The sequence below is a fragment of the Cervus elaphus genome, chromosome 14 (genome assembly GCF_910594005.1).
Source record: "Cervus elaphus chromosome 14, mCerEla1.1, whole genome shotgun sequence".
Taxonomy (NCBI): Eukaryota; Metazoa; Chordata; class Mammalia; order Artiodactyla; family Cervidae; genus Cervus; species Cervus elaphus.
In genome coordinates, this window is record NC_057828.1 from 4,675,643 (window position 1) to 4,692,642 (window position 17,000).

General features: G+C 45.4%; 1 protein-coding gene across 10 annotated transcripts in view; it reads left to right on the plus strand.

Moving 5' to 3' along the window:
• Nucleotides 1-10,088: 10,088 nt before the first annotated feature.
• The window catches only part of ADORA1 (adenosine A1 receptor), a 38,567-nt gene continuing 31,655 nt past the window's right edge, over nt 10,089-17,000 (plus strand). The window contains exons 1-3 of one of the 10 annotated variants that reach the window (XM_043923404.1): nt 10,089-10,349; nt 10,698-10,843; nt 11,523-11,587. In XM_043923404.1, coding sequence (XP_043779339.1) covers nt 10,097-10,349; nt 10,698-10,843; nt 11,523-11,587 — 464 coding nt within the window. In that variant the 5' untranslated portion in view covers nt 10,089-10,096. Of the gene's footprint in view, nt 10,350-10,697; nt 11,588-17,000 lie in introns of those variants that run through there. The other 9 variants (XM_043923405.1, XM_043923414.1, XM_043923407.1 and 6 more) reach the window with 9 other exon arrangements.

The following is a 17,000-nucleotide window of genomic DNA, read 5'->3' on the forward strand; positions in this document are numbered from 1 at the left end:
AGTACTTCATTCCTGATCTCTGCCCAGACTCCTGAGGTGAAGGTCAGTGACTGCAGTGGCTAGTGACTTAATCTTTGTAGAGGCAGAGGGCAAGTGACAATTTTTAGTTGGCAGGGACTCCCTCATGGCTATAAATTCAGCCATGACTTTTGGAGGCATTTCATGACCATTTTGTTCCATGGTGCTGGGTCAGGTGACGACTTCATTGATAGGCCACTCAATGTGAAATTACTGGACTATAAAGGACAGAAACTGTATGAAGCTAACAGAAGTAGGGCTTCCCTGGTGGCTCAGAGGGTAAAGTGTCTCTCTGCAATGCAGGAGACCTGGGTTTGATCCCTGGGTCGGGAAGATCCCCTGGAGAAGGAAATGGCAACTCACTCCAGTATTCTTGCCTGGAGAATCGCACGGACGGAGGAGCCTGGTAGGCTACAGACCACGGGGTCGCAAAGAGTTGGAAACGACTGAGCGACTTCACTTTCACTTTTCAACAGAAATAGAAGATATTAAGAAGAGGTGGAAAGACTACACAGAAGAACTATACAAAAAAGATCTCAATGACTTGTATCCATGCTTGCATGCTTGTACCCATGCAAAGAGTCAACTCATCTCTCTCCCTACCTTATCTCCATCCTTGGCTGCATCTCTGAGTCCTGCCTGAAAAACAGCCTTGGGTGAGATCATGGCAAGATGGACCATTAAGTTAAGTGGATTATGCAGATTTTCTTCAAATAGAATGACCAAGATTCAACACAAAGCTTCAAGAAGTAGCTTCAAGGATTAGTATTCTGGAAAAATGTGTATGCTTAGTCATTCAGTTGGACACAGCTGAGCAACTGACTGGTGCCCAATATGCTACTAGAGAAGAGTGAAAAAATAACTCCAGAAAGAATGAAAAGATGGAGCCAAAGCAAATACAACACCCAGGTGTAGATTTGATGGGTGATGGAAGTAAAGTATGATTCTGTAAAGAACAATATTGCATAGGAACCTGGAATGTTAGGTCCATGAATCAAGGTAAATTGGAAGTGGTCAAACAGGAAATGGCAAGAATGAACACCAACATTTTAGGAATCAGTGAGCTAAAATGGACTGGAATGGGAGACTTTAATTCAAATGACCATTATATTTACTACTGTGGGCAAAAATCCCTTAGAAGAAATGGAGTAGCCCTCATAGTCAACAAAAGAGTCCAAAATGCAGTACTTGGGTGCAATCTTAAAAATGACAGAATGATCTCTGTTTCCAAGGCAAACCATTCAATATCACAGTAATCCAAGTCTATGCCCCAATCACTAATGCCAAAGAAGCTGAAGTTGAATGGCTCTATAAAGACCTACAAGACCTTCTAGAACTAACACCCCCAAAAGATGTCCTTTTCATCATAGGGGACTGGAATGCAAAAGTAGGAAGTCAAGAAATACCTGAAGTAACAGGCAAGTTTGGACTTAGGGTACAAACTGAAGTAGGGCAAAGGCTAACAGAGCTTTGTCAAGAGGACTTACAGGTCATAGCTAACACCCTCTTCTAACAACACAAGAGACAACTCTACACATGGACATCAACAGACCATCAATATTGAAATCAGATTGATTTATTCTTTACAGCCAAAGATGGAGAAGCTCTATACAGTCAGCAAAAACAAAACCAGGAGCTGACTGTGGCTCAGATCATGAACTCCTTATTGTAAAATTCAGACTTAAATTGAAGAAAGTGGGGAAAACCATTAGACCATTCCAGTATGACCTAAGTCAAATCCCTTACAATTATGCAGTAGAAGTGACAAATAGCTTCAAGGGATTAGATCTGATAGACAGAGTGCCTCAAGAAGTATGGACACAGGTTCGTGACGTTGTACAGGAGGAAGTGATCAAGGCCATCCCCAAGAGAAAGAAATGCAAAAAGGTAAAATGGTTGTCTGACGAGGCCTTACAAATAGCTGAGAAAAGAAGAGAAGTTAAAGGCAAATGAGGAAAGGAAAGATACACCCATCTGAATGCAGAGTTCCAAAGAATAGCACGGAGAGATAAGAAAGCCTTCCTTAGTGATCAATGTAAAGAAATAGAGGAAAACAATAGAATGGGAAAGACTAGAGATCTCTTCATGAAAATTAGAGATACCAAGGGAACATTTCATGCAAAGATGGGCACAATAAAGGACAGAAATGGTATGGACCTAATAGAAGCAAAAGATATTAAGAAAAGGTGGCAAGAATACACAGAAGAACTATATAAAAAAAGAACTTAATGACCTCGATAACGATGATAGTGTAATCACTCACCTAGAACCAGACATCCTGGAATGTGAAGTCAAGTGGACTTTAGGAAACATCACTATGAACAAAGCTAGTGGAGGTGATGGAATTCCAGTTGAGCTATTTCAAATCCTAAAAGATGATGCTGTGAAAGTGCTGCACTCAATATGCCAGCAAATTTGGAAAACTCAGCAGTGGCCACAGGACTGGAAAAGGTCAGTTTTCATTTCAATCCCAAAGAAAGGCAATGGCAAAGAATGTTGGAACTACTGCACAATTGCACTCATCTCACATGCTAACAAAGTAACGCTCAAAATTCTCCAAGCCAGGCTTCAACAGTACATGAACTATGAACTTGCAGATATTCAAGCTGGTTTTAGAAAAGACAGAGGAACCAGAGATCAAATTGCCAACATCCACTGGATCATCAAAAAATCAAGAGAGTTCCTGAAAAAACATCTATTTCTGCTTTATTGACTATGCCAAAGCCTTTGACTGTGTGGATCACAACCAACTATGGAAAATTCTTAAGGAGATAGGTATACCAGACCACCTGACCTGCTTCCTGAGAAATCTGTATGCAGGTCAAGAAGCAACAGTTAGGACTCGACATGGAACAATAGACTGGTTCCATTTGGAAAAGGAGTATTTCAAGGCTGTATATTGTCACCCTGCTTATTTAACATATGCAGAGTACATCATGTGAAATGCTGGGCTGGATGAAGCACAAGCTGGAATCAAGATTGCCAGGAGAAATATCAATTACCTCAGATATGCAGACGACACCACCCTTATGATAGAAAAGAGTGAAAGGGAAGTCGCTCAGTCATGTCTGACTCTTTGTGATCCCATGGACTGTAGCCTACCAGGCTCCTCCATCCATGGAATTTTCCTGGCAAGAGTACTGGAGTGGGTTGCCATTTCCTTCTTCAGAGGATCTTCCCAACCCAGGGATTGAACCAAGGTATCCCACACTGCAGGCAGACGCTTTACCATCTGAGCCACCAGGGAAGCCCTTATGACAGAAAGTGAAGAACTAAAGATCCTCTTGATGAAAGTGAAAGAGGAGAGTGAAAGAGTTGGCTTAAAACTCAACATTCAAAAAACTAAAATTATGGCATCTGGTCCCATCACTTCATGGCAAATAGATGTGAAAACAGTGGAAACAGTGAAAGTCTTTATTTTCTTGGGCTCCAAAATCACTGCAGATGGTGACTGCAGCCATGAAATTAAAAGACACTTACTCCTTGGAAGAAAAGCTATAACCAACTTAGACAGCATATTAAAAAGCAGAGACATTACTTTGCCGACAAAGTCATCTAGTCAAAGCTATGATTTTTCCAGTAGTTCTGTATGGATGTGAGAGTTGGACTATAAAGAAAGCTGAGTGCCAAAGAATTGATGCTTTTGAACTGTGATGTTGGAGAAGACTCTTGAGAGTCCCTTGGACTGCAAGGAGATCAAATCAGTCAATCCTGAAGGGAATCAACCCTGACTATGCATTGGAAGCTGAAACTCCAATATTTTGGTCACCTGATGTGGAGAACTGACTCATTGGAAAAGACCCTGGTGCTGGGGAAGATTGAAGGCAGGAGGAGAGGGGTCGACAGAGGATGTCATCACTGACTGGACAGACATGAGTTTGAGCAAGCTCCAGGAGTTGGTAATGGACAGGGAAGCCTGGTGTGCTGTAGCCCATGTGGTCACAAAGAATTGGACATGACTAAGTGATAGAACTGAATTGAGACCTTATTAATGGTAGCCAAAAATCTCTGGACAGTTTTTCTTACTAGTCCATTATGGTCCAGGAACCAATTCCCTGTTGCTTTTTTTCCATATTAAAGTTACACTATTACAATCATTTGTATATTACTACATAAGTGGTCAACTGCTTCAAGTCATCTAGTTATTATTTTATCAGAGGCTCAGTCATACATCTGGTAGTGCAAGAAACAACAATTTTGTAAATCAGGCAAAATACAAATGCCAAGAACTTCCATTAGGTGTGGCCCAGTATATCCCTAGGTCATCTGACTTATTCAATTTGGTACCAATCATATCTTTAATAGAAATTACATATTGTCATTATTCATAAGGCACCCAATCCAATGTCCTACTGTTATTTTACTTTTTAATCCTTAGTATGGTTTAATTGTTCCCAACTTAAGGGGGACCTTGAACTTAAATTATTATATCTTGATGTTAGTCATATAAATCTATTCCACAACTGAGGGAGGTTATATTCCATGGCTAAAATTTTACTATGACAAGTTTGACTTTAGAAGAAAGTTCCTATTTACGATCAGGGTCAGAACAGGTATTATTAAATGGCCAGGTGAGAGGAACCTACCTAATAATATGAATAGTGGCTTGAACAGAACTATGATTTCTTTCTTCTAGAATAATTTCCTAAGGGCCTTCCAATTAGAGCCTTGGGGTAGAGAAATCAACAAATGTAACCCAATTACAGGTAATTGACCATAAACCTAATAACTGGATGAACTTTAACTCTGCATAAGATTGTGATAGACATTTGGTTCATAAGCAAAGCTGTGAGCAATTATCAAAGTAACTGATGTACAAGCCTGGTCTAGTATCTTGGGTCAGCTGTCTGCTTCAGATGTTGTCTTCCTCTTATCCTGGTCTGGTAGTTTCTTCTCTGTATGAACATTGATTTAAGGTAATTTTAAGGTCAGGAGTCCTCTCTATAGGCCAGTCCAATGCAGGGGCACTTTCTAAGAGGAAATAGTAATCCTAAAGTCAATTATCTTCAGTTTCTTGTGTATGAGTTAGTTAAGAGTACCTGATAAGGGTCCTTCCATCTAGATTGGAGATAGTCTTTTAAATGACATCTTTTCAAGTGTGCATGCTCCCCTAGGTCACAGGGCCTCTGATCTTCATCCAGAGATAGATTAATGAGATAACCTTCAGAAACAAACCTAGAGTGTCCTTTTAATAATTCAATTAAACTTTACAAGAATATAACATAATAGCAAAGAGCTGTGTGTGAAGTGAGTCTTAGGCAGTAAATACAGACCTCAATTAACAAATCTAGAATTTAATATCGACTGAAACACCATCTTTCTCTCTCTAAAATTACCCTCATTTCTAACAAATACTGCCAAATTGACTAATTTGTTTGCAAAATAAGTCTGGTTTCAATAAACTTAGCCTGATTACTTATACAATTGATCGTATAGGCTTTTTAAAAATTTGGCTTTGCTGGTACTTGTCAAAAAGTTCTTGCTAGGGACTTCCCTGATTGTCAGTGGTTAAGAGTCCACCTTCCAACCCAGGGGACCAAGATCCCACATGCCACACTAGGACCTGATGCAGTCAATAAATAAACAGATAAATATTTTTAAAAGTTATTGCTATGAGTCTTCTTGAAGAGGAAACATTTTTGCAAAGGCATAAGTATAAAACCATGACTATCTGTGAATGACAAGAAAGACTTAAGAAGGCACAGTTAAGTGCCTGATTATACAAAGCCATTGACAAAGAAACTCGGTTACTGCTGTGACATACAATGTTTTAAGATAATAACTAGAATTATGACTGATAATAGTTTATCAGAACATACCATATTTTTAGAAATTCCATATACTTTTTTAAATATCTAGATTAAAAACAGTGGCCCAGGACTTCCCTGGTGGTCCACCGGTTGAGAATCTGCCTGCCCATTCAGGGCCCATGGGTTTGATCCCTTGTCTGGGAGGATTCCACATGCTGGAGGCAACTAGGCCCACGTGCCAGATCCACTGAGCCCATTCTTCCAGAGCCTATGCTCCACAGCAAGTGGAGCCACCACAGTGAGAAGCCCTTGAAACGCAATTAGATAGTAACCCTCGCTCACAGCTAGAGAAAGGCCACGTGCAGCAACAAAGGCTCAGCATAGCCAAAAATAATAATAATAACAAAATTTTTAAAAGATGAGGTTTCCGTCATTAAAAAAGGATTACCCATACAATATAACCTAAGAAGATTTATTACACAGTTGACAATACTTCCCATTAATTAACATATCAAATGAACTTAATTAGTTTAATATCTTTCTTTGGGATGTTTCAGGGTCCCTTAAAGCATCTCAAAGTAAGCTAGATGTTAAATAAACTTCACTAGAATTTTATTTGGAAGTCTGTCAAAAAATATCCAGAAGTTTTAAAACTCTTGGTCAAATAGGATCATAGGTCACTGTTAAAAAACAGTTATTCACTTAACCAATGTGACAATAAAATATATCAGAGGCAAATACAGAAGCAAATCACTTAAAAAGTAAAGAAACTTAAAATTTGCTGCAAAGCAGATCAACATTTTAAGAAAACATTGTTCTCTTGACAGAGAGAAAAGCCAAATTTAAATTTCCACAGTTTACTTTTAAAATTGATTTACTCAAATTAATTCAAAATTTAGTCAATCCTAATATGCACAAACCTCTCCTCAGGGCTCCTTATCCATCACTTTCTATATCCATATTAGTTTGTCCCTTATTTTCTCCATCCAGAAACAACCAGCTCTAGGATAAAATTTCTTTCCCTTAATGAAATACAATTCCATTCCTCATATCTTCTTTTATTGAAAACATATATCCTACTTTCTTACTGCATACTGAAACTTTTATTATTTCTAGTAGCTTTAATGACATTTAAATTAGAATCTTCAACACTTAAAAACCTTAATTTCTAGTGAAAACTAAAAAGTAAGCAATTGTGAACTGTCTACTACATTAACATTCTGTAGACTGGAAAGCATAAACACCGATAACAATTGCTAAAAACATGTGCTTTTTTATATCAACTATCTCAGCATGGCACCAAATATATTTATTAATAGTACTGAATACCTTTGGTTTCTCTGTGAAAGGAGGCTGCTGTTTAGTAATTAAAGTTTCAGTATCTTATTTTATTTGGGAATGATAAACTTCTATCATTTAACTTAACTTTGCATAACTCTAAAATTTTAAGTTACCAAATATCTGGAGAGATTATTTTTAAGTAAACATTCCCGGGGGGGCTTTTCCAGTGCTCAGCTGGTAAAGAACCTGCCTGCCAATGCCGGAGATGCAAGAGTTGTGGGTTCGATCCCTGGGTCAGGAAGATCCCTTGGAGAAGGAAATGGCAACCTCCTCCAGGATTGTGCGTGGAAAATTCCATAGACAGAGGAGCCTAGCAGGCTACAGTCATGACATGACTGAACACACATACACATGCACAGATATTCCTAAAATATAATTACTCCTAAAGAATTCACCCAAAATCTATCTTGTTTATATTTTACTTATCAAGTATTTGATAAGTAATCAAATACTATCAAGTTATTTCTCTTGCTGACAAACTTGCAATAGATGTTAAGATCTTATTTGACTTCTATCAAGCCTAGGTACCTGGTGGATCAGAGGGTAAAGTGTCTGCCTGCAATGAAGGAGACCTGGGTTCAATCCCTGGGTTGGGAAGATCCCCTGGAAAAGGAAATGGCAACCCTGGTAGGCTGGTAGGCTGCAGTCCATGGGGTCACAAAGAGTCAGACATGACTGAGCGACTTCACCTCACCTACTCCTTGGAAGAAAATCTGTGACCAACCTAGGTAGAATATTAAAAAGCAGAGACATGACTTTGCTGACAAAGGTCTGTCTAGTCAAAGCTATGGTTTTCCCAGTAGTCAGGTACGGATGTGAGAGCTGGACAATAAAAAGGCTGAGCGCCAAAGAATTAATGCTTTGAACCAAGGTATTGGAGAAGACTCTTGAGAGTCCCTTGGACAGCAAGGAGATCCAACCAGTCAATCCTAAAGGAAATAAACTCTGAATAGTTATTAGAAGGACTGATGCTAAAGCTGAAGCTCCAATACCTTGGCCACCTGATGTGAAGAGTCAACTCATTGGAAAAGACCCTGATGCTGGGAACAAAGGCAGGAGGAGAAGGAGACGACAGAGGATGAGATGGTTGGATGGCATCACTGACTGGATGGACATGAACTTGGGGAAATTCTGAGAGATGGTGAGGGACAAGGAGGCCAGGCATGCTGCAGTCCATGGGGTTACAAAGGGTCAGACATGACTGAGCAAATGAACAACAATAAAGCTTGTTGATTTAATTAATATGGACATGTCTTTAGAAACATCAATATTTTAGTGTAATACTTATGTTGTACCTAGGCTTGAAAGTGAATGTGAAGTTGCTCAGTCGTGTCCAACTCTGCGACCCCACGGACTTTAGCCTACCAGGCTACTCTGTCCATGGGATTTTCCAGGCAAGAGTACTGGAGTGAGTTGCCATTTCTTTCTCCAGGGGATCTTCCCGACCCAGGGATCAAACCTGGGTCTCCCACATTGTAGGCAGACGCTTTACCATCTGAGCTACCAGGGAAGCCCAAGGACCTAGCATCTTTTAATTTCATGGCTGAAGTCATCATGTGCAGTGATTTTGGATGGTATTAATAATACTAGGTAACTCAGCTGTTAAAAAATCTGCCTACAATGCAGGAGACCCTGGTTGGATTCCTGGGTCTGGAAGGTTCCCTGGAGAAGGGATAGGCTATCTACTCCAGTATTCTTGGGCTTCCCTGGGGGCTCAAAACTTTGATACCAGGTATTAATTTAATACTAAAAATTTCCCAGTTCATATGAATATAAAATTCATTCTGGCAGGTTTTTTATTCTGAAAAATTTATGTAAGCTCTTAATTTTCTTTAAGCCAATTAAGTAGAGCTAATATCATGCAAAGTTAGATGATATTAACAGACATATAGACAGATACAACCAGAGATCTCATAGCTTCATTTTAACACTTAGCCATGAATCAAGTATTACAATATAAAACTCATTAGAGTGCCTTGTTCTTGATCTCTGCCCTGAACTCCAGTGTTGAAAGTCAGTGACTGCAGTGGCTAGTGACCTAACCCTTGTAGACGCAGATGGCAAATAGCAGTTTTAGTTGGCACCCACCTCACAACAGAACCCCTCTCTTGACATCCTGAAACCCAAAAAGAGTGCAGTGACCTCAAGGACTGGGATGTGGCCAGGTGGCACTGGGCTCCCCCCACTTGACTCTTTGCCCTTCCAGAGCTCTTTTCCAATGTTCATGAGCAAGGACTTCTCAGGTTGGGATCTTTGTAAGGCACCTGGTCTGAGGGAGCATCTTCCTTGGGGTGGTCCTGAGGCAGTACCAGTGGCCCACCTAAACTGAAACTGTGGCAGGAGATCGCCAAGAGAGGGGTCAGGATGGAAGACAGTGGAGAGAGCACTGTGTGGGGAGTCAGCAGCCTGGCTTCTTACTCTGGCTCTATTAGGACTTGCTATGGTAACTTACCAAAGTCTCTTCCTTCCCTGGGCTGGCTTCTTTATCAATAACACGTGGACATCGCACTGGATGCCTGTGGCTTGCGTACTGTGCTACGAAGAGGGAGAGAGAGAGAAGAAAGAAGGCACAGAGGAGGTGGAACTGACGGAAGTGACCTTGTGAAGCCAGGTCACTTCCCTGAGTTTCAGTGCCCTCATCTGAAAAATGGGAATTGCTAATAGATTAAAACGTGTTCTGAAAGATAGAGGTAAAGCGAACGTGGTGGCTCAGGATAGAGCCTTCAAAGCAACGTGTGCTGGAAGAACATTAGCGCCTAAGAAAATGCAGGGGCTGGTTTCCTGGGAAAGGAGGGTTTCAGGGCCGAGGGCTAGGAGCGTGTGCCGGGGCTTCCAACTGACTGTTGAGGAAAATGGAGAAGGGGCGTCCTAGAGACTCGCAGGTGCGATGCCCTGCTGCGACTTGGATTCCCACATCACACCCTACGGAAAGGTCACATCTCCCAGCTTCTCTCACCCAGAATCACGGCCTTTGTTTAGAGGAGGGGATGAGGGAGGAGACAGAGGCCCAGCAGGGAGGGGCCGGGGCCGCCCCCGCAGCTCCGGCTTTGCGGAGCCGGGCAGCCTCGCTCCGCTCCCGGGCCGGGGCGACGGAGGCGCCGGGCGCCAGAGCTGAGTCTCAGCCAGTTACTCTCCCTCTGGATTCTTCAAGCATCCCTGGAGCGAGCGACTGCGCACGGTGTGTAGCTAGGAGGGCGCTTGGACAGACCGTTCAGGTGGCTCGGAGCTCTGCCAGCTTTGGTAAGTCTGTACCTCTTTCGCCTGCGGTCATCCCCAGTGGGGATGGAGGAAAGGGCTGACAGGGACTGCTAGAATCCCCCCGGGACCGGGTGTTTACGAGGGTCCCTGGCAGAGCCGGACCGGGATTGGGGACTGCTAGGAAGCAGGAGCCAGCGTGTCTCAGGTGGGTGGGCGTATGGCATGCATGCGCGGCAAGGTGGGAGACGGGGATCTCTGCACCCTGGCCGCTGCTGGGCTCAGTACTCCAGACCCGCGTCTGCCAGACCAGTCCCAGGTGCGAAACTGGGGCGCTACCTCTTTAAACGCGTCCAGTCTGAGCCTCTGCCGCACCATGTGATTGCTTGAAAGGCAGGGCCGGGAGCCTGGAGGATGGTGAACCGCTGCGCGCGCGGAGCCCAGCCCTGCCTGGCGCAGCCTCCAGCCTCCGGAGGCACCAGGTGCCCAGAACTTTGGGCACCGCCTCTGAGACTCGCTGGCCACCAGCAGACAGGATGGTGAGCTCCCTGCGTCCTGTTCTGTGAGCATGGGTAGGTAGAGCCAGGCACCGGGAGCCCTGTGGGTTGTGTGTGTGCTGGGAACTGCCTCACACCTGATAAAAAAAAAAAAAAAGCCAGTGGAGGAGTGAGTGCTGCTATTTTAAGTTGTTGAATGGATCCTCTGGGGTTGACAGGGGGAGGGGACAGAGATTAGGCAGAGAAAGGGTTAGCGTACCCAGTCAGCTTGGGTAGGCACTAGATGTGCCAAGTGGGGCACATCTCCAAAGGGCAGATGGAGTTCCAGCGCTGCCTGGTTCCCCTCCCCCCAGGCAGGCCTTCCCACCCTAGGCTTCCGTGACCACAGGTGCTTGCCTCCTGCCCTTTGGCGCCTGTCTGCTGATGTGCCCAGCCTGTGCCCACCATGCCGCCCTCCATCTCGGCCTTCCAGGCCGCGTATATTGGCATCGAGGTGCTCATCGCCCTGGTCTCTGTACCTGGGAATGTGCTGGTGATCTGGGCGGTGAAGGTGAATCAGGCCTTGCGGGATGCCACCTTCTGCTTCATCGTGTCACTGGCAGTGGCTGATGTGGCTGTGGGCGCGCTGGTCATCCCACTCGCCATCCTCATCAACATTGGCCCGCGGACCTACTTCCACACTTGCCTCAAGGTCGCCTGCCCTGTCCTCATCCTCACTCAGAGCTCCATCCTGGCCCTGCTGGCAATTGCTGTTGACCGCTACCTCCGTGTCAAGATCCCACTCAGGTGAGTCTAGAGCAGCTGCAGGTACCCCATGCCGGGAGACTCGAGGGCCATCTGAAGAGGATAAAAAGCAGAGCATAAAACCCCACATGAGCCGGACTTTCCTTGGGCCGTTATGCTCCAGCCCTCACTCTGCAGCACCAAGGTGAACTGAAGTTGAAGCAGGAAGGGGCTGGGTGGTTGGAAGAATGTGAACCTAGTGGTGCTCGGGCCCCCGGAGCGGAAGCTGCTGCTGCTCTCCTGATCCGGCCAGGGCACCCGAGGCTGCCCGCGCAGCCTGTGGAGGCGGTGGTGGGGAGCGGCTGGGTGGTGGAGCTGAGCTCCCCTAGTTTGAGGCAAGTAGAAAGAGCAGAGCAGGTTGCTCGGGTGGGCTGAGGGTGATGCACCGCAGACAGGGGTGCTGCTTCTCTAGCCAGACCTGGGAAGACTTCCTAAAGGTACTCCACAGTTCTGTTCTCCAGATTCCCCCGTGCTAGCCAGCTCCAAGCTCCAGGGCTCTCCTGTTGAACCCAAGTGGCCTGATTACCTCTGCCCAACTCCCGCTTATGGAATCTCTGTTGCAGGCAGGAGGAGACAGGCTCTTAATGATCCCGTTCTGTTGTGAAACCGGTGTTCCTCCAGTCACAGCAGAGGTCCTTATGCTGTGTCCAGGCAGCACCAGAGCGGGTGGCCTGATTACGGCAATCCTCTCAGGCAGGTGTCGGGCCCACACTGCGGTCCCTTCACTGGGCCTGCCAGGCCATAGGCTCATCACCAGGCAGTGCCTGGGCCACCAAGTGCCAGCAAATGCCTGGGCACACTGCCAGTGCTGCCTTGCTGGGACATTCTTGTGAGGCACGCTTGCCTCCTCTTTAAATCCTCTCACTGGTAGATTCTCTCTCTACTGTGAAGTTCTAGCCATCTTTATCACCAGCCATCCCTGGAGTAGCTTCCATACCTGGGATATGGGGACCCTGGCCTCACTTGATGATTTGCCCAAGCAAGCCTAGGCACCCACATTTGTCCTGTTTGTACATTTACTTTTTCAAAGCTTCTTTAATGCACCATTTTTTCCCCTCTTTTCAACATGATTCTATAAGGGAGGTGAAGTGGAACCTGGTCAGATAACCAGATCCAGAGAATCTCCTGAGGCTGGATGGGAACACAGCCTTAATCCCACAGCTTCCCTTCCTTCCTGATTCCCCCATGTCCTAGCCCGTCCGTGCCGGTCTCTCTGCCCTGTTTACCCCTCTCACAACATCCAAGTTTCCCAGGGAAGGTGAAGACTGCTGCTCAAGGGAGAAGGGAAGGCAGCCCAGAGAGCCTGTGAGCTGAGGGGCCTTCCTGCTGCTATTAGCCCCAGGTCACGGCTGGCCTGTGCTGACGAACCTGGTTTCAGTCCATTAGAGTGGGCTGGGCCTCTAAGCCTGGCCATTACAACAAAGTGTTGCCACAATCAGAAAGTCACACAGATTTGTGAATATAAGAAAGCTGCTTAAGAAATGTGGTCTACTGAGTGGGTGCCAAGGTGAGACAAAGGCCTGGCCATGATGTAACAGTGATCACAGACTCACAGAATGTGCCCGACTTGTCCTGTGGGGGTGGGGATGGCTGAGCTGGCAGGAACTGCAGGCTCATTCCTGCAGAAGGCAGCTTCTGTCACTCCTTGCTTCAGACTTGAGGCGGCAAGGTGGCAGGCGGGTGGTCTTTAAGAGCTATCATTGGAGGGCCAAAGCAGAAGCTTTGGCTTAGAGGCTAAGACTGCAGGCCTGGGTTCAAATCCTTGCTATGAATTCCTAGCTTTAAGAAAGTCACTTGTTTGCCTCCTTCATTTTTCATTTCCATGTCAATGAAAGGAGACATTAATAATAGTACCTTCCTTCTAGGGTGCTTGGAAGAATATAATAAATTCCTACATATAAAGCACTTAGTACTGTATTATACACTTAGCATTATATGCAGTCCTTAAGTGGTAGGTTTATTTTGTTGCTTTATTATCATTATTAACATATGGGTCTCAATAGGCAAGCCCTGTACTCCCACCTCCCACACACTCATGCTCTTATATAATAACACGTATGCCTATACACACATGTGCACACACAACACACTACATTCCCCGGGAGGTGTCAAGCTACTACAAAATTATATTTATACATGTTTCTTCTCCCTTGCTAGATTGTCATGCCTCAAGGGCGGCAACCTAGCAGTGACCACATTTTGTTAATTCTTACAGATTCTCTAAAATGCCTAGCATAGTGTCTGGCACATAGCAAACGTCTACTCAATAAAAGTCAATTGAATGGGATGAGTGTTCAGAGTTACACGGTGAAGCCTCAGGCAGGCTTCCCAGGGGTCTGACCTCTAACCATCCTGCTGTGGCCTGTCTTCCCGGCTTTCCACCTCAGGGTCAGGACCACAGCTGCCCATGTCAGCTCAGGCAGCTGCTTCAGAGCCACGAATCGATAGTGCCCGCGAGAAAGACTGCCGGGCCTGGCTTCCAAAGCTGGGATCCCAGAGGCTGGGCTGAGGTGACAGACCCCTCCAGGCTCTTGCTGGTCACTGCCCGGGTCCCTCCTGCAGGAGGAACAGCATGTGTGGCTCCTTTCTGGGCAGCTGGAGTCAAAAGGCTGCTGGGCTGGGAGAACACCTCTCAGCCAGAGGCCCCCGGGCACCTGATTCCTTGCCCTGACAAGCCAATCTGAGGCGCATGGGGCCCTGGGAGCCAGGCAGTAGCATTGCCCAGGCATTGGTGAAGCATGTACGGGGCATTCCGTGACAGGAGTTAGCGGACCCCTCGCTAAGCAAGGCATGATCGGGCTGGTCAACCACAACTTTTATTTCCTTCCATTTGGAAGTAACAGCAATTTTTAAAAGTTTAAATTGTTGATTCATCAATAACCTGTGGTTATTTACATGTATTTTACAGGTTATTTGCGTAGCACCTCCACATGCTTGACAATAGATACCCTATCCCCCTCATCTCCTGCTTCTAGGGAACCCCGGACTTTCTTGGTGGCACTGTGTCATCTTGATACATACACCAGGGGCTTGTTATGGTGAGGTGCCACACCGCAACCACCAAAGCCCTCTCTGTGGAAAGGGGATCTGAGCATGATCTGTCTGTCATCAGATGGGTTGGTGTGGTGGGAAGGGGTGATGCATATTTGGGAGTAAGGAATACATGAGTTTGAACCTTACTCTGTTACAAACTAGCTGTGCAACCTTTAATAAGCTATTTGATCTCTCTGAGCCTCCTCTTTGCCACCCTGCCCCCTGCTACCTGCGTTCTGGATTTGAGGTCTCTGAGGTTCCTTTCAGCTCTAACTTTCTATGGTTCTTTCTTATCATGACTCCTTTCAATACTGTGTTGAAATCCTAGGAAGATTGTGTTGTTTTTTAGTTCCTAGTGGTGATGAGCTAGACACAATGCTATATTTTTATGTGTGTGTGTGCATGTGTGCGTGCACTCAACCACTCAGTCATGTCCAACTCTTTGCTGCCCCATGGACTGTAGCCTGCCTGGCTCCTCAGTCCATGGGATTTTTCAGGCAAGAATACTGGAGCAGGTTGCCATTTTCCCCTCCAGGGTATCTTCCCAGCCCAAGGATTGAACCTGCATCTCCTGCATTGGCAGGCAGATTCTTTACCACTGGCGCCCTGTGAAGTAGTCATATTTTTTTTATTAAATGAGATAAAGCATAATGCTCATAGTTTCTTGCTGGTAGAGATTATTATCCCCATTCTAGATACTTCTATAGATAAACTGAATTCTAAAGCTCAGAATGTTTCAGTAATTTGCCCAAATATCTTATCAGGAGCAGAGAAAGGATTTGAATCCAGGTCTAGTGCATGCATGCCTGCTAAGTTGCTTCAGTCATGTCCAACTCTTTGTGACCCTATGGACTGTAGCCCACCAGGCTCCTCTGTCCATGGATTCTCCAGGCAAAAATACAGGAGTAGGTTGTCATTTCCTCCTCTAGGGGATCTTCTGACCCAGCAATCCAACTTTTGTCTATTATATCTCCTTCATTAGCAGGCCAATTCTTTACCACTAGTGTGACCTGGGAACCCCTTAACTAGTGAGCCCATGTGTATTTTGAGTCAGCCTCAAGAAGCTGTAGGATTTATGGAGGAGTTGCCTCAAGGCTGTCAGTGGGGGTGATTTTTCTCCTCTTACTTTTGCCATGGACTCTGCACTCTGCTCCAGCCCATGCCTGACACCTCTCCCTCCCTCCTCACCTTCTCTCCAGTGGGCAGTTGAGCCCCTGGCAGCCCTGCCTCTGTCCATAGCTGGAGGCCTGCCCAACTGGGCTGCTGACCAGGGAAGTACAGCAGAGTGTGGGGGAGGCCAGACTACTGGACCAGAGCCCTGACAGGGAAAGAAATTTGGTAGATTAAGGTATGTTTGCTCTTAGGCATCAATTTAGGTAACCCCAGCTCTAACTACCCTGGGCTTTTCTGGACAGGCTAAGTGCCTCCTGTTCTTGTACCAGCAGGTGCTCATCTGTGGCCTCAGGGTCCCAGATAATTGCTCTTCAGTGGTGCCATCTGCTTCCAGTAGACATAGGTCACCTCTAGCTCCTCTGTCTAAGGATGAATTAGTCATTGGCTTAGAGAGTCTGAGACAGAAGAGGAGTGATAGCAAGCCCTGAAGCCCAACTCCCTCACATTTGGAGAAGAGGAAACAGAAGCACAGAGTTCCAGTGTTTTCAAGGTCACTCAGCCACAGGCTCTTTTCTCCTCCTAATTCTGACGGTTGCTCCCCAGCCTCTGATGTAAAAGACAATCATCCTCAAGGAATAGAACAGAGAAACTCAGCCTCTACAGCTTGTCAGCAAATTAATGATAGGTCTAGAGGGGAAAAGTGATGGAGAGATGTCAGCTTTGTGGTTAAAAAAGTAGTTTCTTTGTTTGAACTGGGGATAGCCTTCAGATGGGTTATATTAAAGAGCGTGCTAAGCACTCTGGATTAGATTCAGTGAAAGCTTCCGCTAGCTGGCATTGGAATGGCATCTAGGAAGCCTCCAAGTGCTTTAGGAGCAAGATACCCTGGTGTAAGTGCTGCTTGGAAGCAAGAGAATGGCCAAGATACCTTCTGGAGAACCCCTCTACCCAGAGATCATGGGATAGAGTTTTAAAGGCTATGCCCTGACATTTTATATTTATTTCCAAGCATAAAAGCAATCCATATTTATTGTAAAAATTTTGAGAAATATAGAAAAGAATAAAGATGATACAGTGTTAGTAGCTCAGTCATGTCTGACTCTTTGTGACTGTAGCCCACCAGGCTCCTCTGTCCATGGAGTTCTCTGGGCACAGATGCTGGAGTGGGTAACCATTCCCTCCTCCAGGGGATCTTCCTAACCCAAGGATCAAACCTGGGTCTCCCACATTGTGGACAGATTCTTTAACATCTGAGCCACTCAGGTCTCCA